Source organism: Hyaena hyaena, unplaced genomic scaffold, assembly GCF_003009895.1.
Source record: "Hyaena hyaena isolate Hyena2069 unplaced genomic scaffold, ASM300989v1 scaffold_665, whole genome shotgun sequence".
Taxonomy (NCBI): Eukaryota; Metazoa; Chordata; class Mammalia; order Carnivora; family Hyaenidae; genus Hyaena; species Hyaena hyaena.
In genome coordinates this window covers 735166-759995 of record NW_024081300.1, presented here as the reverse complement: position 1 = coordinate 759995, position 24830 = coordinate 735166, and the positions used below count along the sequence as shown (strand labels likewise).

At 41.0% G+C, this 24830-nt stretch overlaps 1 protein-coding gene across 2 annotated transcripts in view; it reads right to left on the bottom strand.

Moving 5' to 3' along the window:
- Positions 1-24830, bottom strand: part of SYNPR (synaptoporin) — a 312054-nt gene that overhangs the window by 32620 nt on the left and 254604 nt on the right. For both annotated transcript variants that reach the window (XM_039217091.1, XM_039217092.1), the window contains exon 4: positions 13964-14162. In XM_039217091.1, coding sequence (XP_039073022.1) covers positions 13964-14162 — 199 coding nt within the window. The remainder of the gene's footprint in view (positions 1-13963; positions 14163-24830) is intronic.

Sequence of the window (24830 nt, the reverse complement as noted above, 5' to 3'; positions counted from 1 at the left end):
AGCTGCAGAGACCCACCGATGTTATTTAGAAGCTGCAATTAATAGCAAGATTTTCTCCCCCTGCTGGATAAGTTGTCCCCCTAATTCCCAAACCATAATTTCTTTGCTGATTCCCCAAAGGTTTATTTTATTTGGAGTACTCTTAAAGTACACACAAGACCCAGAAGAATAGTTGTTTCTTTGCTTTAATGTTGCTGCTAAGCTTTAAAAAAAAAAAAAAAATCCTCCTCCCTCCTTTAATTCCTTCAGGAAAGGCCTCATTCTCAATACTCATTAAAAATGGTGAAGCAGCCCTAGGTGGCTCCTGGAGGTCTAAGTTCATAAAGTGAATATGCATGAAGGCAGCAGAATATCAAGTTTTCATAATTACACCTTTTCATGCATACACTTCCTGCAGTGAAATCGGCTTTGATTCAGGCTGATTTAATATCGTCTTTCTCACTTAAATCTCTTCACTTGTACTTAGCTGTTGTTCAACTTTAGATGGGAAAAATGGGTTCCTATTTCCCACTTTCACACACCAATAAGGATTCTGTGTTTCTGAACGAGAGTGAGGAGATAACATGTAATTTCTGACCTCTGTCCATAATTCCAGTGCTTTGGGGAAGGAAATTATTTCTGTTTTGGAGATAAACTATGAAATGAGAGGGCAGAAGAGGGGTCTAGCATAATGCCTTACTCAAAGTCAGCAGGAATCAGTCTTTGTTGCCAGAACAATGTTTAGGATAGAAGAGGAGACTGAATCATCTTGTAGCAAAAGACATAGTTAAGAGCACATACCAAAAAAACAACCCATAGTTAGAAGTGGAATTTGGGTGAAGTCTTGTTAGAACAATTTGGTTCAATAGGTAGAGAGAATCAGGGAAGGACTTTGAGTTGAACTACAGCTGTATGTGTTGCTTGCTTTGCTATCCTGGGACACAGGGTTGCAGGAGGAACTCTCAGAGAGAGGTGATTGGCCTAAACAGAAACTCAAATGCATGTGGGGATTGGAGTTCTGGTTAAAGAGCCACAGACACCCCAACTGGGGCTTTTGGGAGTTCACGTATTTCTCTTGGAGCGGACATTTGTTATGTGAAGCTAGTGCTGACCACAGTTCCGGCACACAGGAAGAATTCGACAAACGTGTGTCGAGTTATAACAGACACTATTCTTGAGGACTAGCATGAAAGGTCATTCATTTCACTTTTTTTTTCTTTAGAAATAGAATGTGTGAGGAGGGGAGAGGGACAGAGGGAGGATGAGAGAGAGAGATCGAGATCGAGAATCCCAAGCAGGCCCCACACTCAGCACAGAGCCTGACACAGGGCTTGATTCCGTGACCCTGGGATCATGCCCTGAGCCAAATCAGGAGTCAGATGCTCAACTGACTGAGCCACACAAGCACCCCATTTCACTTTTAATACTGAAGTATGAATAATAGCTGTGTTAGAAAGTCTTTTTAGATGTGTTAGAAAGATATTTAATAATGAATCAGGGAATCAGATAAAACCATGTTTAGCTAAAGTACAAGGTAGTAATGGTTTTCTTACAAAAAACCCTTTTCACACAGAACCATGGGGGCCTCAGAAGGAGAAATTCATAGATCTTCAGGAATATGAAAGGTGTGGAAGGTGAAGGCAGATAGGAAGGTAAAGGAATATCTCATGGAACAGACAACATTGGAGATGGGTCTTTGGTATTGAGTCTAACTTTGATAGGTGGAGATGGGAGAGGTGAGGGGAAAGAACATTCCTAGTGGCAGGTTGAGATGCAATAAGTATTTTTGGGAATGATAAGGGCTCCAGTTGGCTAAAACAAGGGATTAAGGATGGGAAGGAGATGGCTCTGAAGAGTAGGTGAAGGATCATGGCTTTGGAGGCCTTGAATGTTGGAGCGAGGAGTCAGTTTTTATTTCCACAAAAAAAGAGAGGTCTTCCATTCTTCCAGCCATCATTTCAAACAGGAGGTAGGAGACCACTTCATTAAGAATCTCCCTACAGGGGTGCCCAGAGGCTCAGTTGACGGAGCTTCCGACTCTTGGTTTCAGCTCAGGTCATGAACCCAGGGTCATGGGATCCAGCTCCACATGGGGCTCAGTGTTGAGTGTGGACCCTGCTTAAGATTCACTCACTCTCTCCCTCTGCCCCTTCTCTGCTAGCATGCATTTGTGTGTGCTCGCTCTCCCTCTCTCAAAAAAGGTCTCCGTATATATAACCTAATATGAATCAACTCTCTCCTTTCCACAACCCCTTCCCCATAATTGTGCTGATCCCTAAGGCATGAAGGTCTTATAAAGTCCAGAATGGGCTCTCCCCTAGTTAGATCTTCTAAACACAGACATTAATCCCATGTAGTTTGGTGTTGGTCTGTAAATTGTTGATTAAGGATTTAAAATACCAAGTAGGGGAAGAAATAGCCAAGGCAGGTTGTGGAAATAGCTTCACTGGGGGGTTTGAAAAGAGCCACCAGATTTTTTTTTTTTTACTAATAGTTTATTGTCAAATTAGTTTCCACATAACACTCAGTGCTCATCCCCACAAGTGCCCTCCTCCATGCCCATCCTCCCCTCCCCCCCACATCCATCAGTCCTCAGTTTTTGTCAGCATTTAAGAGTCTCTCATGGTTTGCCTCTCTCCCTTTCCCCCGCCATTTCCGCCCGTCTTCTCCCCCTTGTTCCTCAGTCAAGTTCCTCCTAATCCTCCTATACGTGCAAACATATGATATTTGTCCTTCTCTGCCTGACTTATTTCGCTCAGCATAACACCCTCAAGGTCCATCCATGTTGCTACACATGGCCAGATTTCATTGTTTCTCATTGCCATGTAGCTACCAGATTTATGCAGAGGCTTTCAGGAGGTTGCTGGCAGCAGACTGGGCTGGACAGACTCTAACAGATCTTGCTGCTTCCCAGCCAGCCACTGGAGAAACCCCAGGATGAAACTTCTAAGCCATTCTAGTATTGTCAAAACTCATCTCATGGTTCTGGATTTTTGTTTGCTCCTTCTGTTTGTGGCCTGAGGAGTCATTAACGATCTTCAACTCCACTTACTGAGCCTCAGGGAGAAAGGATACTGCCAAAGGATGGGTACGCAGAGTCCAGCGTACGGGGCTAAGCCAACACGGCCATTCAGATTAATGCCTGTCTTGGGGACTTCTTGGTAATTAAAGCCTGAGCTTCTGCTACTTAAATATGGCTTGAATTGACTTCGGACCTCCCCTTAGTATCTCAAGTTTCAAAGCAAATGTGTCAATTCTCTTTGCTGATCTTTTTGGGAGCACTCTTCTCCAACCGTGATATGATTGCAGAGTCTAGGGTAGAGTGAAAAGTTGGAATCCAAATTTTCCCCTCAGTTCAGAGGTACTTTGTTAAAGGACATGCTTTTCATGGATTTAAATAAGTTTCTGCTTTAAAAAAATCAGTATGAAAATTTCTGGGTTTTTATCCTGAAGAAAGGATTTAAAATAGATGTTAAGATTGCAGCACAAGGGGCACCTGGATGGCTCAGTCAGTTAAGCATCTGACTTTGGCTCAGGTCATGATCTCGGTGGTTCACAAGTTCGAGCCCTGCAACGGGGTCTGTGCTGACAGCTCAGAGGCTGGGGCCTGCTCCCAATTTTGTCTCCCTCTCTCTCTGCTCCTCCCCTGCACATATTCTCGCTCTCAAAACTAAAATAAAGAATTAAAATAAATAAAAATTAATTAAGATTGCAGCACAAGGCTGACTATTCTAGCCTTGCTTGTGAGAGAGAAAAATTCAAAGTCTAACAATAAGAGATTGGTTAAATAACTCACATTACCCCTTCATAATGAAATATTATATAGCCATCCAAATGGAAGCAACTAGAGTTGTTTATAATAATGAATATGAAAGTGTATTTCCATGCTATTGCCGTCCCCATATGTCTTGCACGCAGAGTGGGTGCTTGAGAAGCTGATAGACATTTTTGGATTTTCATTTTCTTATTTCCAAGAGCAACTGGGGTGGCAGTAAGCACCGTGGTAAAACGCCAGACATCTCAGCCTGCTCTTCTCTGGCTCAACTGTAATTTTCCTAAGTTATTTTTCCACTGTAAGAATCTGTTTTTAGTCTTGTAACTTCCAGGTTGCCCGTATCCACATATTTTTCTGCCCATACGTTTGGCCAGCCTGTTGGCTAGTGAATGCACCTGGCCATGAGTGAAACTCATTACCATTCAGGCTTAGTTATTTCTTCAGACAGCCAATGAATCATTCATATGTTTCTTAGACATTTCAGAACTACAGGGAGGCAGATTCAAAGTGATAGATCTCAGGTAGGTAGGTAGGTAGTCGAGTGAAGAAGAAATCACAGCTTGGCCAGCCTCTCAGATGTTTTCAATAACCACCCCACCCCACCCTCCAAAGGATCCAAGCGCCTTTTTATCTGGAGTCACTTCCTTTGTGTTCCCAGACCAGATTTTGAAGCATTTTCCTCTGTGGCTAGGGCGCTTTGATTAGGGGTCTACTAATAAGAAATGGAAATAAAGATGCCTAGCAGGGAGAAGCAGCTAAGAGGGCTGCAAAAAAACCCCCAAGCTCTGGACATTGTGCCAATTATTTGCAAGTTTAATGAACCGTGGGTATTGGTGCAAGGCATCCTTAACAGCTGAGAGCCCTCGTGAATCCAAAGCTGCTCGTTTTTGTGAGTGTCTGCTTGTTCTGGAATCAAAGAAATAAACTTAGCAAATAGTAAGGATAATTTTGCCTTTGTGGGGGTGGAGCGGGGTGGGCAAGATTTCACCACTTACCAAAAAAATGATAGGAGGAGGGTGAAAGTCTGAACCTCATTTCTCAGCTGGGTGCCCCCAAACAATCAGATTTCCTCAAGTTTCTTCCTGTTACACAATTGTGCTCTTGACACTCTCCTGCTATTTTCAGACTTGTCAGCTGATAAGCGATTCAAGCTCCAGTTCTCTGGAGCCTGGTTAGTTTAACGGGGTTGTGTTCTTTCCCCTCTTCTCCCTGAATTAGGAGATCTGAATGCCAGGTTGTGGGTGGGAAAGCCACAAGATGGGGAACCGAGTGACAGGGAGGCCAGACCGTGAAATCACACCTTAGAGGTGATTGCATTTGTCTGTAATGATAGCCGCTTATGCTGAATTTGGAGGTACAAAGAATAAGAAACAACATAAAAGCGGGCTTGACATTAACAATGCAACAGGAAGCCTTCCAAAGCATTTGTCAAAGATGAGAAAGTCAGTGGGTTTGGACTTATCCCCTTGTTTTTCATCTCATCAGCCCATTGAGATTTAATAAACACCAACTACCGATAAAGCACAATCTAGACACCAGGGTAGATAATAGTATAAGGCTGATGATAATGATGGTTCGAGTAATGAGCACCTGCTGTTCTTGTAAATGCTTTGCGCGTCCTAACTCATTTAATCTGACCAACAGTTTAAGAGATTAGGAACCGCTGTCATCTGTATTTCACAGGTGAAGACACAGAAACAGGGAGAGGTTCTGTAACTTGTCCAAAGTCACACAGATGACTGCTGGTACCAAGATTTGGGCCCAGGCAGTCTGGGTAGAGAGCCTCAATTTTTAACCACTGGCCCCCTACTATCTTCCCATGACAGATCAAGGGTGATAGGAATAAAGCCAATAGCCTGAGGCCAGGACCTAGGTATTATGTTGCTATGTATCTCTGGTGCCGAGCACAGGGCCTGGGACCGACAAGAGCTTAAGCAGCCAAGATCCCTGCTCTTGAATGCAATAAAGAGCTTTGTCTTGGAACCAAAAAAGGAAATACCACACGAACTTTAGTTTGATTGAAACACAAAACTGAAAGTCAACAGTGTCTAAGGGTAGTCTAAGGAAAAACAGAACGAATTATTTTTTTTAAAAGTTGCACACAGCTGTTAATGGAGTTGTGAAATATCCTTGCCTCCTTCCTTCCCAACTTTGTATCACTTTGGGAGTCTCACGAAATCACTTGTACTCCTGAGTTTCAACTAGTGCCCTGAGCTATGTGGAAACATTCAGACTGGCTTAAATTCCATAGTTAGAGATGGAGTCAGGAACAGTATGAAAGAAAGCTCTTCAAGTCTTCAGGGGAAATCCAAGAGTTAGTTTACAGGTTAACATCTAAAATTGGTTCAAGAATTGCATATGGTACCATTTTCCTCTGTAGTTTGGCAACTAGATCAGAAAGCAGAGCTTTGGAGAGAAAGGCTACAACACCGAGATACTCAGACTGTGTGTGTGTGTGTGTGTGTGCGTGAGTTGGTGGTAGCTACAAGAGGAAACACAAAACAGAGAGCGTGAGAGTAACCGACAGCCAGCGGTAAGACCCGTACACCACGAGGAATGAACACAGTAGAGGTAGATTCAGACCAAAGTGAAACAACTTCTGAGCAGAGGCCAGAAAAGACCTCAATTGCCTCTGGGGTAAGTCTGTTCAGCTTCCTCAACCTCAGTTTCTGCATCTCAAGGATGGGAATTTAAATATCAAACTTGAAAGCTTAGTTTAAGGATTTAAAGAGAAGGGGTCCCTTGGCGATTCAGTCGGTCAAGCACCTGACTTTGAGCCTCAGCTCATGATCTTGTGGTTTATGAGCTCGAACCCTGTATTGAGCTTGTTCCCATCAGCTTAGAGCCTGCTTCAGATCCTCTGTCCCCCGCCCCCCTGCTCATGTTCTCTTCCTCTCAAAAAGAAATACAGGAGAAAAGAAAAAGCATTTAAGAAAGTTTTAACAGGAAAGACACACTTGGGGCTTTACCACGTTCCCCCCAGGTCCCTATTTTTCTAACTGAAAGATGAGTTCCCTGGAGTGAGAGAAAATCTGACAGAAACAGTTAGAGCTCAGACAGACATCCTAAAGTAGCCCTCTGAATCCGCACCCCTGACACAGGAAGAAACGCGCTCTGAGCTCCTAAGGAATCACACTAATTCCATCCGGTGCTCACTGCCTTTATAAAGCCTATTGGACTACGTTTAACTAGTTAATTGGAGAAACATGGCATCAAATACAGTGGGAATTAACCTTCGTTTAAATTAAGAATTTGCTAATCATAAGAAGCTGGAAAAGAGCTGAGGCTAAAATCTGATAAAATGTGGAGATGGTGTGCTGGGAACATTTTAAATGGATTACTTTATTTCCCTTCCTCTGTGGTACAATTCTGGAAAAATATATTGATGCAAAACGTGTAGTAGTTTGGATAAAGGTTCACCTAAGGTTAGGTCCACATGTTACTTTTGTAACGTCCACACTTTAAAAAAAATTTTTTTTTAAAACGTTTTTATTTATTTCTGAGAGAGAGAGAGAGAGAGAGCATGAGCAGGGAGGGTCAGAGAGAGAGGGAGACACAGAATCCGAAGCAGGCTCCAGGCTCTGAGCTAGCTGTCAGCACAGAGCCTGACACGGGGCTCGAATCCATGAACCGCGGGATCATGACTCGAGCTGAAGCTGGATGCTTAGCCGACTGAGCCACCCAGGCACCCCATGTCCACACTTCTTGTCTCTAAGAGTGGGGAGCACACACACACACCCACATCACCAGCCAGAGTGTCAGATTCTGGTAGGTGTGCCTTTGACACACAAGATACATACTTTGTGGGCTTCAAATAATGTCATTCTTTTTAGCATCAAATACATTATACCTGGGGCAGAACTTCAAACACAGTCTCTAATCATCCTCTCACCAAGCTCGAGATGTTCTGGAATTGTCTTGACTATCAGCCAAGCCCACGTGGGGAGGGCGTGCCCTGGTCCATGGGCCGAGGTACACCTGCTCTCGGTTACCAAAGTAGCTCAGTTCTAGGAGAGTCGTAATTATTAAATCGTTTTTCCCACCAGACTGGATGCTCTAAAGTCACCCCTATATACACGTTGCTTGGCCTGTGGAAGACACTTACTACCTATTAAAAGGCAGTACACAGACAAGAAGTGGAATTGACAAGATAAGAGAAGATGAAGGAGGGAGAGAGGTTTCTGAGCTCCAAGGCTGCAGTTCTGATTTCCATCCTGGATCACAGCTAATTAAGATGTAGTTGGGAGGAACAAGCATTCAAGTCTCAGAGCACCAGTGCTTTGCCTGCCTCCTTTTGTTCTCTTACCAATGGCCTTAGCCCACACTTGAAAACAGGGAGCCTTATTTTGTTTTGGGGGTTAAAAATCCACCTTCTAGTCATCTGATGGAGTGGGGTCACAGGAACAGAAAGGTGAAGTAGGTGGCTCCACCTAGCAGCTGTGGTCTTAGAAGAACTCATGAGTCAAGCTCTATCCTTGGGGGGACTGGAGAGACAGAAGAGAGAGTGTGGGTTAGAGGCACTGAGCAAAGAAGAGTTGGCAGGCCTGCTGACAGTTAAGGGAAGCTGCCTGCAGTTTCCATTTATGGGGCTAAGGTCCTACCCAGTAGTGGGTGGGGAGAATGACTAAAAATAATGGGAATAGGGCCACCTGGGTGGTTCAGTCGGTTAAGCATCTGACTTCAGCTCAGGTCATGATCTCACAGTTCATGAGTTCGAGCCCTGCCTCAGGCTCTGTGCTAACAGCTGGGAACATGGAGCCTGCTTCTGATTCTGTGTCTCCCTCTCTCCCCCCCCCCCCGCTTGTGCTCTGTCTCTCTCTCTCTCTCTCAAAAATAAAAACATTTGAAAACGTTAATGGCAATAATAGTGATGCCATTAATTTATCACTTACTGTGAGCCTTTCCCTGTGCAAAGTGCCTAGTAGGCATTAACTCCTCCTTTCCTTTCAGCAGCCCTGTGACGTGGGTTATTATTAGCTTCTTCCTACAGATGAAGCAACAGGCTTCCAACTGTTAAATAATAGGCCATACAGAGGGGTTAAAATCCAGGACTCTGGTACTTGGCCATTACCCATAAGATCATTGGACTGAGTCTCAGTATTCTTCTGCCATTAACTACTCTAACTTTCTAATCTCCCAGGGACACATCTTCCAATGCTTAGTGCTCAGTAAAGAGGTAGTAAATTGAATCTGTAGAATGGGGCTGATTCTAATTGCTCTGCTTCTCTCTCAGGGTGGTTCTGAGGCTACATGAGAAAATATTTGGAAGGCATTGAACATAAAACAAATGTGAGCCATGACACCACCACTCTGTGCCTGCAGTGGGTAAACACTGCTAGTCCCGTAAACTGCCTTCAGTCAACATTTATGGGAAAAGCAGAGCTTGAATCATGCAGCTTTTTCGTTTTCCACAAAATCTTAAGATGGATATTGATTCTCCTAAATTCCTAGAATAGTTACTTTAAACCAACCCTCTTGTCACAAGGATTCACCAAAATGGGGGATAGTGTTTATTATATACTCTTTCTTAGAGCACTCTGACAGCCCTGTAAGGTTTTTTTCTTTTAAACCTACTTTGCATTAATATGAAAAAAAATCTTAAGCCTCACAGTGTCACTATTTGACATGAGATCTGAAAATGATTCAGAACATCCTGCCACAGAAATCCAGGCAGGAGATTGGCTTTAAAACTGTACTCTAAGGAACGTGACAAATGATCTAACCAGATATGACATTTCAATTCACAATCACACCCCCATTCAGGTAGCACTTTCTGCTTTCTAACTGCTATTTATTCATCTGTGCAAGGAGGCACGCACTGTAGTGATGTCCAGTAGCTGGTTGATTCTTCTGGCCTGATTTTCTTGCTATTGTGTCATTCAGCATCATTAACAATTACGTTACTTCTAAAGGCATTCATATTTTCTTTTTCACTTAAAGGTGTACCATCCTGTCAAGCATATTCAGTAGAAAAAGATACCTAAAAAAATAGCCATTGGTAAGCATGGCCCTAGCCTGTCTGAAATTGCTCACAACTGCTTGCAAATGTATCGGAATCAGTCCTGGTCATCTTTGATTTATAACACCCCCTGATCCTGGACATTTTTTAAAGTTTGTTTTCTATCACTGACATCTTCCATGTGCAACAGAGATAAACAGTGGCCAAGCAGAACCCTCCAGTTATTCTAGCATCTAGAGAGTTATAGCAGTCATTCCAGGACTCCAAATAGATTTCAAAGGCAAATAAAAAGCCATGATGGCATCAAATGAGTAGAAAAGTCTAGGCGTCGTAGGGTTTGGTTTCTCTGTATCCAGAATAAGACAGTATAGGAGTTGTCCAGGTGTATCAGCCAGTTGGTCTTTCCTGCCCCCACCCCTCTGACTTGGCAGCACAATGCCTGTCAGGATTGTGGACCCTCTTGCCTGGTGATTATGAATTCGGATGCTGGATTTGGAGACCTGGGTTCAAACTCTCTACCCTCTATTAGGGATGTGACCTGGGAGAGTCAGGTAACCTCTCCGAGCCTCCCTTTCCTCATCTTTACATGTGAATAATAACATAAACTAGGGCTGTTGTGACTCTTAGCTTCACACTTAGTAGAAATTCAATCAATACCAGTAGATATTATTGTGGTTCTTATTACCAACATCATTACCAACCTCATCACTTTCCTATACATTGATCTTATCTATGCACGATGTGTTATATCATGTCCTACAGGACTACAGAGATGGGGCATTGCTGATTTGTAGATGTGAACTAGCTTAAAAGGATCCCTGACTTCTTTAAACTGCTTGAGTTAGTTCATATCACTGGAACATGGTAGCTTTGTTGTTTCGTATGACAAGTTTGACTTGGAGAACTACAGAATGAAGGAAATCACGTGTGTTTTGTCAAAAACAAAGCAACAACAAAAGAAGAATCGATGGTAACAGGATCTGAGATGACCAAGTAATGAGCAGTAGCCATCTTTCTGAATAAATAGGATGGACTTGAAATGTGTACTCTTATTGTTAACATAGCATTTGAAAGTCTCCTTAGGTTTGAACCACCTTCTTGAGATCTTGTTCACAGTGTGGATTTTCTGTACCCTGCTAACTCACAATTAGGGGTGGGTTTAATAGCCCACTCTCCCTCCCCAAGTTGTGGCCTCGTCGTGGTGGGGTCAGAATTGATATGCTGTGCCATTTGCAGTTGCACTGGCTTCATGCTGATCTCCATGTTCATTCTGCCTCTGTGACTCTTAGGACTCAGGCTCATTTTTAAATTAACTTTCATCTGATAAGTAATGAGCACATCAGTTTTTTAATATCACAGGAGTTTCATCTAGGAGCCTTTCCTTTTTTTATTACTAGAATGATCTCCCCTGCCCCTTCCCTCCTTCCACGATGTAATAAAACAGAACCTACCCAGTGTAGTACACATTTCAGGATTTCATTATATCCTGCTTGATGGCAGAGACTATTTACACAGAGATGAAGTAGCATGCCTTCACAAGATTATTTCATATGAGGAGAATGTGGTTTTATATAACAAAATAGATCTTTTCCCACTTTGTGAGCAAACTAGCTGAGTCAACATGTTCTCTTAGGAAATCAGGACATTTCCTCTGACTTTAGAATTATGTAACAGTGTCTACATGTATGTACTCAGGCATGGATGCACGCACGTTGGTTCTGTGGTACATATACAGCAACCTCTCATGTATCTATCTGCACATCAGGTGAGAGATAAGCCCATTAGGTGGCTCTCTTAAAGGTATTTTATTTATTTATTCGTTTATTTAAAATTTTTTTTAACATTTTAATTTATTTTTGGGAGACAGAGAGTGAGAGGGGGAAGGGCAGAAAGAGAGGGAGACACAGAATCTGAAGCAGGCTCCAGGCTCCAAGCGGTCAGCACAGAGCCCGATGCAGGGCTTAAACCCATGAACTGTGAGATCATAACCTGAGCCAAAGTCAGATGCTGAACCGAATGAGACACTCAGGTCCCCCTCTCTGAAAGGTATCCTAAAACCATTAAGACCATTAGCTCCAATTTGGGAGGGAAAAAAAAGGACACCTGTTCAAAGATTCAAGTTCTGAGCATGGCTCTTCTTTTTCCATGATAACATATTAAAGTGCTACAAATTTGAATTTTGGAAGGGCCCTTTCAAACTGAATCCCAAAGCTCTGCAAACAGGGATCTCACCCAGTTATCCTTCAAAATGTGCTTCGATATCTGTAAAATTTATTTCACTCACATAATCCCTAAAAAAAATTTGAAAAATTGTGTTTCCACTTGTATACAGTTGACATCTAATTTTGTTTTTATTAAAAATCTAAATAGTTCTTGGGGAATCTAGATGGCTCAGTAGGTTAAGCTTCTGACTCTTGATTTCAGCTTGGGTTACGATCTCATGGCTTGTGGGATCGAGCTCCATGTCAGGCTCTGCGCTGACAGTGTGGAGCCTGCTTGGGATTCTTTCTCTCTCTGCTCCTCCCCACCCAATCTCAAAATAAGTAAACCACAACAACAAAAAAATCTAAGTAGTTGAAAGAACACAATTTCTGTCAATAAATATTTTTATTTTAAAACATCCCCATTGTATCCATTTTTAAATGAATCCAATGGAGTAGTTATTCAATAATCTCTATCTTCCATTAAAAAGTGATGAAAAAGTTCCTCTTTAGCAGTTGGAAATTTTACATGTTCTTTTTGTTCACTATGAATTTGTATATCCATTGTACTTCCATCATAGAATTATAACCTAATACTGCATTTTTTAATACTAGAAACTATTTTATGAATCACCCTATTATATGTGTGAATATATATGTGCATAAGTTTAAATAACTTTTTACCCATGACCCTAATGCTCTAAAAATTTATTTTGGGTTGGGTGATATTATTAATAAATATTGTTAATGCACAATTGTCTCAAACAACATAAATATATTACACATTTTAATAAATATTATATTTTAAAAGTAAAAATTTTATTAGAAATGTGTGGGGCTGGGTTTTTTTCCCCAATTACTATATATATTTTTGCAGGAGGACACATATTATTTCTAGAATGGGCTATGATTCAGCCAAAATTCTCTTCCCACTTTTCATTTTATAGATGTTCTGAGAAAGCTTTCTCACATAAGTGAGTAGATGAGAATGGATGGAGTTTGGTTATAGCATTGCCATTAATTTCTTTAAGTTCCTTCTGACTTATATGTCCTGATCATATAGTGATCTGTCATTGAAAATTATTTTTTAATGGTCCACCAGCCGATGAGTAGATTAGGATTTTCAATTTTACTGAAATAAAAAATTTGGTAACCTCCTTATATGCAAAAGAGTGCACTACCCAGGCATTAGAATCACTCACTTTCATCAACTCCAACACCAATATTTCAAATGGTTCCTTTTTAATTAGCACCTGAAAGGTTTGCCTCCTAGCAATGTCTGTGTGGTGATACCTGGGATGGAAAAGAAGGATCATTTTCTTTTATAAAATGGAAATATGTAATTAAGAAAGAAGATAGCAAGGTATTTTCACATGCAGAGCATTCTCAGGTAAATTTTAGGCAAATGTATATGTGAAGGTTGAGAAACTGAAAATTTATTTCCTTAACAATGATCTTGGCCCCTGTGCCCCTTCGAGAGTTTTGGTGCTCCTATAGGTGTGTGTGTGACCCCATCTGGGTATTCGGGGCTGTACTGGACTCACCCACATCCTTGGACCAGTGAATAAGGAAACAGAAAGTGGGAGGAGGGTCGGTGGTGGAAAGAGACAGAGACTAAGAGAGACTGGTGTGTGTGGGGTGTTCAGAGATGGAAACTTCTATGCCCGGTCTTTGATATACGAACAGAACAATGCATTTCAAGTAAGCACAGGTCACACAGTCTGCATAACCAGTGAGGAAAATGGCTGACTGGCTCCAGAATGCTGGAATTATAAATAAACCTGCAGCAAGCCTCATGCGACTTCCTTTGATCTCATGACATTGCCAACTATTTATTTCAGAGGTTTGGAGTAAGTTCCGTGCTACTTCTCCAATTCAGGGGCACAAAGGAATGGCCCACATCAGGCTTCTGTTTCAGATCCAAGAGATGTGGATGAAAATGAATGTGATTTAAAAAAAAAAAAAACTACCCACCTGGAGGGTTGCGTAACTCCAGAGCCCTTCAAGCCGTGGGAAAGAAAGAGTTCTATCAAGAAATAAGCCACTTACAATGAGCGGGCCCCGGTTGTTCTCTCGGTACTTGTTCTGGAAGAAAATGTAAACGACGGTGGCAGCCAGGGAGTAGAGGAAGGCGAAGACAGCGACCGTGACGAAGAACTCAGCGGAAGATGAGGAGTCACCAGTCAGTGCCAGCTTCTGCCGCTCCTTCCCTTCGCAGGTGGGCACCTCAAACGTCACCTGGTGTAACCTAAAGCACCAGATGAAGGAGACTCTTTACAATGCGATGGAGACCAAGTGCGGGGCCGGGTGTCTACATGTTCTAAAGCAAAGCAGGGGTGATTGGCTAGTTTTAAGGCATGCTTTTATGAGAAGTTCATTAAAGAAATTGAGGTTACCTCAGTTTGGAAGGTACTTCATAATGGAAGAAATGTTGCAGGTAAACCTCATTCCACTAGGTTTCCCAATGGGTAGTCACTCAAGACAGAGGGGAAGAGGGGAGGGAGAGGGAACCCGAAATGATGATAAATTACATTATATGACATCCTCCCGCTCAGATTCCCCAGTGCTTTCTCATTGTGCTTGGACTCAAACCCTAACTCCTTAACATGACCCACCAGGTCTTACATCAGGTCCTAATGGCACAGTCCTGGCTTGTGGTCATTTCATTGACTGTTCCCTTTTCCTCACTCTGTCCCCTGACTCTTTCCATGGCTGACTCCCTCTTGGTATTCCTGTGTCTGCTCAAAAGTCATCTTCTGGGAGAGCCTTTTCTTGACCATTAAGCTAAGATAGCTCCTTTCCCATAGACATTTTCTATCCCATTGCCTTGGTTAAGATCATTCATAGCACTCATCACTAGCTACATTGTCATGGTGATGTATTTAATTACTTGAGGTTTTTTTTTTTTTTTTTTTTGGTCTTCACTGCCCTTTCCATGGTGATGGAATTTTGATTTTCTTCTTTGTGTATCCTGAATGCCTGACACTTGTTAGGCTTTCAGTATATACGACTTGGATAAATGAATGAACATTCTTGATTCTGTAAAATGACAGATCAATACTAATTTGATTGAGCTTTTAGAACTTCAATTTTAGAGACTAAGTTCTATCATGAAAGGTTTCAGGCTCAATACATTACCTAATAGAGAAAAATAAGGTTTGGGGGGTAATACATTCTGCTTAGTAAACGACACCTTGGGGAAACATGTTATCTCCAGTACAGTAGCTCATGTTGTGAACTAGATAGTAAACTATAATTTACAATGGGAGCCAAAATTATGCTTCATAGGAAATGACTAAATTATTCTTTGAGTGTTAGGGAGGCACTTGGAAATAGCCATAGCAATGATATCAACAAAGTACCACTTGGAAAATGATCTACGCAAGTAACAATAATGATAAAACCATCAATGAACCTGGTAATTTCCCAATTTAGGCTTAGAAAGCATTTTTTCTGATGAAGCAAAACGTGATGCCTTTAAAACAGATTTGTTGTGTCCATTCTCTTATACTTTAGATACTAATAAAATGATAAAATAGTAATGACAATAGCAAACTAACACTGGAAGATTTCTTATGTGTCAGATACTGTGTTTTATGCTCATTATTTAACTGAATGCCCAATGGCAACCCTATGACATAGGCACTTTATTGCCCCCTCCCCTTTACAGAATGAGAAATGGGCTTAGACTAAGTTATTTATTCTAAGCCACATGGCTAGCAAATTGGGCAGGCATTTAAATCTGTGCCTGCGTTGGGAGCTTGAAGCTCATGGGCCACTAGTATTGCAATCGCTAGAGGCCTTGCTACAAACATACATTCCAGGGCCTTGTGCTAGACCTGGTGAACCAGAATCTCTAGGGATGTAGCTCTGTTGACAGCTAATGCAGGGAAGTCCCGTACCCCAGCTCCTTATTTCTCAGAAACCTTGTCTTTTCTATTTATTGCCTGACTTAAGAAAGAGCTATTTACACAGTGTACTTGATCCTGCTTCTATTTACTGAGGCTCCTCCTGTTTTTCTTCAACCAGAAAGGTGTTCTGCTTTACAGTACAATTCAGGGAAAGAGAAGCATTCATCATGGTCACATATTGGAGTTCCTTTCCTCCTCTTGCCAGAGATATTAAAATATTTTCTCAGTAGTTTGGTCTGTGGGAATGCTGAAAAATGAAATAGATTTAAAAGGTAATGATGCCAATTATGCACATATAGGAGATTTTCAGGTAATGTACACCTTTTCCTCATTATTTTCTAATATGTCATTATTCAACAAATTTTTGGCAAGTAGCTACTAGTTCACACGATGGCTAGATCCTGGGGTCGAGTGAGGAATGTAGGATGGCCCCTGCCTGTGTTGAACTTCAAGTTGACAGAGAAAAGATAGGTTTCCTAAGAGGAGTCCGAGGCTAGCCTGCAGTGGGGTGGTCAAAATAAGAGTCCCTACGGAAGTGACTTTTAAGCTGCAGCTTGAAAAATGGATAGAAATTATCCATATAGAAAGTTAAGAATGAAAACACAATGAAATATGGCTATACATCCACCAGGGTGGCTATAATAAAAAAAAAAAAAACGAGAAGACTGGAATAGCAAGTGTTGGCAAGATTGGGTAAGAATAACAAGATAAGATTGGAATAGCAAATTCTAATTAGACAGAATTGGAACTTTCATATATTGCTGGTGGAGATGTAAAATGGTGCAGCCACTTTGGAAAAACAGTCTGGAAGCTTTTCAAATGGTTAAACATAGAGTTAGCATATGATCCAGCAATTCCACTTCTAGATACATACCCAGGAGAAATGGTAACATTTGTCTGCACAAAAACTTGTACAAGAATGTTCACAGCAGCACTATGCATAATAGCCAAAAACTGAAACCAACACAAATGTCTATCAATTGATGAATGGATAAATAAAATGTGGTATATTGATGCAATGGAGTATTATCTATTGATAAGGGATGGAGTGCTGATACACACTACAACACAGGTGAATCGTGAAAGCATTCTGCTAGGTGTCAGAATCCAGTCACAAAGGACCACACATTGTATGAAACGTTCAGAAAAGGCCAATCTATGGAAACAAAGAAGAGGCTGCTATTTGGCTAGGGCTGAGGAGATGATGGGAGAATCCAGGATGATGGCTACATGATACAGGATTTCTTTCCTGGGTAATAAAAATGTTCTAGAATTCACTGTGGTGATGGATGCACAACTCTGTAAATATACTTAAAACCATCAAGTTGTACATTTTACGTGAATGAATTGTATAGTATATGAATTATATCTCCATAAAGCTGTTAAAATACAGGTAACAAAGAACATGCACTGAGATCCTGCATAGGCCAGAAACATAGCACATGGGAAAAGATGAGATATCTTGGAAGACTGGAACATGGCAGGAAAAGGAAACGAGTGGTTTCAGATGAGATGGAGACGTCCTCAGGGGCCCTCACCGTGGGGGTATTGTGGGCCAGGTTATAGATTTGGGTCTTTATCTGAAGTCAGACATTGGAAAGACTTTGCTATAATGAGCTACATGTAAAACAAAAATAGCAGGTAGGGCGATGTCACCTGCTGCAAACTATTTAGAGGTCTGCGCACTTGTTTTCCGGATGCCAAGACTGGCGATGCTTCTAGTATGCCATTTCCCTCAGCTGACATGCACAGACTGGGTCTGCAATGTTGGGGTGCAGTGGGGGCAGCAGGCAGCAGGAGAATAAAAGAACTGGGTGTTGGATTTCTTTCCTATGCAATCAGCTGAATATCATTTCCCCTATTGTTAACTTATTACGTTGATTTACAGTAAATGTTAATTGTGGTTATCTATACGAGGCACAGGCACACAGAAATCACTAACAAATCTGTTGTGCTTATTAACACCAGTGATTTATAGCTTGGTATTTGGCCCACCAGTCACACTGGGGTGAAATCAAGGGAAAGAGGGGAAATGGAAATGCATTCTAAGCTAATGCCCCATCTGCAGGAGTAGGGATCATTTATAAAATAAGAACGAGCATGTCAGCTCAAAATAGTCTGATCATAATAATTCATATGACTGAACATTTTTAGTGTTATATGATGGTATATATTACTAAACACATATAACAGAGAGGTTCTTTTAAGCATCAGATAGATATATATGCATAAATATGTATGTTTTATTTTGGAAGAAGAGAGTTCATAGTCAGCAAGTGTTTAACAGCTGTAATAATTTTGGAAGCAAATATCGTTCATGTAGAATCTAAACAAGGGAAAAACTGTTCAGTACAGATAGAGTGTGTCAGTTGGCAGAGTCTGGAAGCCAATGGGACCACCTCTGATCTTGTGATGAACTTGTCAGGGAGCAATTGCTGAGCCTGCAAAAGGGACCAAATTCACTTGTGTTGACTTCAAATGTATAATTCCCTTCGGGCTTGACCTCAGCCAGGGGGTAACTGAATTTCATTGGGTTTTACTGCATTGTGTCTACCAAAGAAAAGCATCCATGTTAGAGTAGATTAAAAAAAAAATTTTTACCAACGCATAAATAACACGTAAACATCTCCCTGCTGCTTCAATTACACTAAAGGGGCTGCTAGGCACCCACAGCTTTTAGTTCTGTTTGTGGGACCTGGAAAGATATTAAGCAAGTTGGCATTGCTTTATTAATGAAAATATAATTATAATAGCAACCACTGACATTTTTCAGCCTCCAGACATTGTGCTAGCTTCTTTACCAACATGATTCTCAACTAATGCTCATAACACCTTTCTTACTATGACCATTATGCACAGATGAGGAAACTGAGGCTTTGAGTGTGCAGTGAGCTTGCCTGAGGCCGTGTAGCTAGTTGAGGGGAGGGACGAGGCTCAAATGCAAGCCGATTATGTGGAGACTACATTAGTAACTACTGTACATTTCTGCCACTCTTTCTCAGAAGCTACAGCATCCTTAGATTTCCAGCTGAATGTCTATAAAAATGACCAAGCCATCTCAGAGTGCCTAGGGGACTCAGTGGGTTGAGTGCCCAACTCTCGATTTTGGCTCTGGTCATGATCACAGTGTCGTGGGACTGAGCTCCGTGTAGGGCTCTGTGCTAACAGCTTGGTATTCTCTCTCTCCTCTCTGCCCCTCCCCTTCTCACACGAGGGTGCTCGTGTGTACATGCGCGCGCTCTCTCTCTCCCTCTCTCTCTCAAAAAAAAAAAAGACTAAACCATCTAATCTAATGGTAGGCATCTAGATAACTTATACTGAATAGGATCCTAATCCAATATTCATTGTTCTTCCTCCTTGATATGTGTGAATCCAGCATTGTACAAGTTACCCAGCAATGACAGAGTTGAATCCCTGCAGACCAATCAATAGGAAGTCATCAAAAGCTTCCCATTTTCTGTGGTGCCTAGATGGTCAGTAGGTTAAGCATCTGACTTTGGCTCAGGTCATGATTTTGCAGTTTGTTGAGTTCGAGCCACGTGTTGGGCTCTGTGCTGCTGAGAGCGCAGAGCCTGGAGCCTGTTTCCAGTTCTGTGTCTCCCTCTTTCTGCCCCTCCCTCACTCATGCTCTGTCTCTCTCTTATTCTCTCAAAAATTAATAAACATTTAATTTAAAAAGGCTTTCCATTTTCCAAATTTTGGTCTGGGTTATTCTAACATTTGCTTCCAAAGCAAGCAGAGAGCAAACGAACTTGAATGCATCATGCACTGAAATTGTGATCATTGTAGGACCTGTGGTTCTTTACACAAAAGGAGGTATCAGTACAGGAAGACACAGAATCATGTGTATGCAGCACCGTACCATTAGGGGCATCTGGTAATAAGACTTTTGAAATTATTGACAATATCTTTCAGCTGCTGCAGAAGACAACAGGACTAAAGCCCCTAATGACGTATCTGGGGGTGGCTCAGGGAAAGACAGTAATGACATGTCCCAGTGGTGGGAATCCCCCAGGAGCAAACGTGGGAAGCGTTAAGGGTGTTGGGGAGCAAACTGCTGTCACTGAATTTCTCATCACTGGAATTAAAGTGGCCAAGAGAAAATCAGAGGGCAACTGGCAAATTGTGGTGCTAAGCACATTTTTCTTTACTTGATCATTTTCTACAGAACCCTGTTTCAATCCTTTTATCAGTTGATAAAGACTTTAATCCTCTTGTTCCATCTTTTTCTCTCTTTCCAATATAAAATATTGGCATCTGTCTGGCTTTAGATGGACTTTTCTTTCACTAGCCATATGTGTATGCCTAATAAATGCATTTGTGTGTGCATGTATACACTCACACACACCACTACTTGCTTAGCCTATATGATTCACAGCATAAATCACCACAAAATCCTGGGAGTTTAGCAACATGTTCACACACTAGATCTCATTTTTTTTCTCTCCAGGAAACTTCTCCATTCTATAGATGAGGAAGTTGGAGCTCCGTCATCTTGAAAGAATCATGAAGATCACCCAGTTGGCAAAGAGAAGAAGCAAACTTGGAAACCAGTGCTGACGTTTTTTGTTTTTTGTTTTTTTTACACTTATGATGCAAATTCCATCTCTAAGTTTTCCACACTACTGAATTCTCCATTATGCTCAAGTCCTTCAATCATTCAAGAGGGATGGTTTGAGCCCCATGGGCCAGTCATTGGAGAAGCTAAGCGATGAGTTGTGAAGCATGGGAGTGGAGATTTTCTAGGAGGTTGAAAAGGACAAGTCCCTCTATCTACCATGTCCCTTGGTTTTCTTACTGTACCTGAAGCCGGGCATGTGGCAATGCTATATTGGATAACGATAGCAATTCTACTACTACTACTACTGCTACTATTTGATGCCAATGGCCAATGACATTTATTACTAGGCCAGGCACTGTGCCAAATGCTTTCATATTGTATCTCACTTGGACCTTCAAACTTGATGAAGTGGGTCCTATTTCCCTTATTTTAGTGGCGAGGAAAGTGAGGGGAAGAGAGGTTAAGTGACTTGTTGTAGTAAGAGCCTTAAAACAGAGACAATCTGACCTCAAAGCTCTTACTCTTGAGCTCTTACATGAAAAAAAAAAAGTGCTATTAATTTTTCTTTATCTATCACATATCTACTGACTTCTTGCACAATTGCTGGATTTTCTGATTGCCTTTCTGTGGCCGGCTTTCCCTTTTGCCACTGTCAGTTGTTTTTCACCAGAAGAGTGCTCATGGGGTGAATGTATGGAGCCTGTAGCCTTTTGTTCCACTGCTCCCCTGGCTCATGGGTGATTTCAAACTGGTTCTAAGGATTTGCATATTGGTTAGTGCACAGTTTTCCTTGATGCCACCAGCTCGTTTTGAGGCATATTTTTATGCTATGGTCAAAATCTGGGGAGAATGACTTCAAAGGTTGTAGGTATAAGATCTATTTGGGGTGGAAAGGGCAGAGAAGGTGGGAACAAGGTGGGGACTCAGAACGGTCTTGGGAAATATGTCATCTGCAGTGAGAACTGTGAGAATGCTTCAGTACTTGGACTTAGGTTGCTGAAGTTGGAAACTTCAGCCTAAAGTTGAAGTTCGATGTTTTCAGCCTATAAAGGAGAAGGGATGGAGTTTGTCTGAGATGCATGACTTACTGACCGGAAGTATCAGTATATGCAAGATGCCTCTGGTGACTAAAAGGATCATTATCTATCAGACATCAAAGCAGGCAGAAATATAACACAATCCAGTTCACAAACATCTTAGGAGTGCCTCAGGGATTCTAATGATGCTGTTTGTTCCTAGGAAGGTCAGTGGACCTGCACTCATGTCTGCTAGACCTAAGAGATCTCCAGCTTCCTTATTTTCAGGTAAATGGCATTTGTAGGCAGCCAGAATCATTTTCTAGACATTTTTGTCCTAACTTTAGTTGAATCAAAATCAGCCCCATCTCTTGCAACAACAGCATATATTCACTAAAAATGTTTTCTTAAAAGACAAAAACAAAGTGAAAGACAAAATGCTGTACTTCTGCTCTTCAACACAATAAGGGCATTTCTCCTTGATGTGATGATGTATTAAATGTATTAAGGTTTATTGTCTTCATATGAGGAACTTTCCATTTCTTTCTGTGCTCTCCACTTTACCATTAGAGAAGATAATTTTTTTGAAGGACAGTAATAATACATACTGAACAGAGGGAACTGAGCTAGACACTGGAAAATGCAATCAAGGTTACTGCAAACAAAACTCTTTTCTACACAATTTCTTTTGCTTGCACCCATGAGGACATGGCTAGAAAGTGACTGTCCCCCTCCCTACCCCCCGCAGCTTGTGGCTTTCATGTCCACATGCCAGAAAGATACTTATCCAATTTATTGGAAATGTATTATGCTAAGAAGGATCTTTTCAAATTTCATCCCCCTCCCCACAAGTTTGTGTTTATACAAACATTTTAAAATAGAAAGACTACAAGGTGATTAACAAGAAATGGACTGTTAGAGGTCACAGTATGTCCTCTACACAGAACTAAGAGAACTAAGAGAAGGAAATTCTATTAAACCCATTATAATGGCTTGCAAAGAGGTACTGCCATTCTCATGAAGCTATGATTTATTAATTTTAGTTTCTTCAAATAGAATTTGAGTCATAGAGGACTCAGACTGCCTCTACATTGTCAAATTAAAATAGATAATGAAGTCATTATCTGTATATTACAGAGAAAATCCTTTTTTCCTATCTTGTTTGCCTTTCTTGAACTGTGGTACTGTACTCAAGTGAATTATGAAACAAAAATAGTTCCACAGTTTTCTTTTTTAAACTTAAATGTCCACATAACTGTCTCGCTGTCCATTTTCTTTGGTTGATATAGAAATTCTTTATGAATAAACAATGTAAAGGATTTGACCAAAAGATAATTATAACATTAATAAACACACACAGGTAGCATGGGAGAGGGCAGCCGGAACCTGTCTGGTCTTACTTTTTGTTTAAATTTAGGTCAGATTGATTTGATTCATTAATTCTGTCAAAATATGCTACTTAAAATATTCAGTCAATATAGAAATGTTAATAGTAGGAAAATATAAGTTCCTTCATAATTCTATCCTCAATATTAACAATTTACACTAATGAAAATTAAACAGAGTTTTTAACCTGCTGTTTATTACTTAATAGCATGGCTAATACATGGCTTTTCTTTAAAGGAAGATCTACCTTATTTTTAACAGTCATATTATATGAGCATTGGATAGATGAATTACAGGGCCAGAACTTTCTGTAGAGTTATGTTTTGCAGTTTCACAATAATTTTTTAAATGCTACCCCACTGGTGGACATTTTGCTTGTTTCCAATCTTTCTCTGTTAAAACAATGCCTTGAACATGGTTTTTTTTTTCTATATTTGTATGATAACTTTCTTTGGATACATTTATACAAGTAGAAGTTCTGGGTAAATGAGTAGATTTGTTAAGGTTCTCTAGAGAAATGGAACTAATAAAGATATGTATTTTAAGGAATATAAGGAATTCATTTTAAAGGATTGGCTCATACATTGTGGGTCCTGGCAAGTATGAAATGCATAGGGCAAGCTGGTAGGCAAAGGATTCAGGCAAGAGTTGATGTTACAGTCTTGAGTCCAAAGCCAAGAAAACCAGAGTTTCTGCATTGCAGTCTGAAGATAGAATACTGTTTTTTTACAGGAAACCTCAGTCTTTGCTTATCAAACCTTCAACTAATTGGATGGAGTCAGTCACACCCTGGAGAAGACCACTTTACCTAAAGTCAACCGATTGTAAATGTCAATCACATCTTTAAAAAAATGCCTTTCTAGCAACATCTAGCCTAGTGTTTGGTCAAAGACCAGACCACTATATCTAGCCCAGTTACACATAAAATTAACCATCACAAGGGATATGGTGGATTATTTCTAGGTTCTTTGGTAGGTATTGTCAAAAGCCTGTGCTGAAAGGTTGTAAGAACCTGCACTCCCATGAAGAGTGTACTGAGGTTGTCCTATTTGCTTAACTGTTTTTCTCTTTTAAAAAGGCTTTTCTTGGGGTGCCTGGGTGGCTCACTCAGGTAAGCTTCTGACTCTTGGTTTCAGCTCAGGTCAATATCTCATGGTTTGTCAGTTCAAGCCCTGTGTGAGGCTCTGAGCTGACAGTTTAGGATTCTATAAACTTTTAAAAACATGTTTACTTATTTTTGAGAGAGATAGACAGAGCGTGAACTGGGGTAGGTTCAGAGAGAGATGGAGACACAGAATCTGAAGCAGGCTACAGGCTCTGAGTTGTCAGTGAAGAGCCAGACACAGGGCTTGAACTCCCGAAGCATGAGATCTGGACCTGAGCTGAAGTTGAACATTTAAGCGACTGAGCCACCCAGATACCCGTGACAGTGTAGGATTCTAAACGTTGCCTAATCTCTGTCTTCCTCTCTCTCTGTCACTCCCCTACTTGTGTTCATGCTCTCTCTGTATCAAATAAACAAATAAACATTATAAAAAATAAAAATAAAGTTTTTATTATAGAAAATATCAAATCTACATAAAGTGAAGACTATCATACCATCACTTCCATGTTTCTGTTCCCCACGATAAACCATCACCAACTCATGGCCAAACTTTTTGCATCTCAACTACCACCTGGTGCCTCCCACCATCACCTCTCTCCCACCAATGAATCATTTGGAAATGAATACCAGATATCATATAATTTCGCCTGTAAATATTCAGTATATATTTTTAAAAGGTCAAAATTATTAAAAATATAACCACAACACTATTAAATTGAAACCTTAAAATATAGTTAATTCTTGGGTGCCTGAGCGGCTTGGTCGGTTAAGCGTTGGACTTTGGCTCAGGTCATGATCTCATTGTTCATGGGTTTGGGCCCGCATCAGGCTCTGTAATGACAGCTCAGACCATGGAGCCTGCTTCAGATTCTGTGTCTCTCTCTCTCTCTGCCCATCCTCTACTCACACTGTCTCTTTCTCTCAAAAATAAATATTT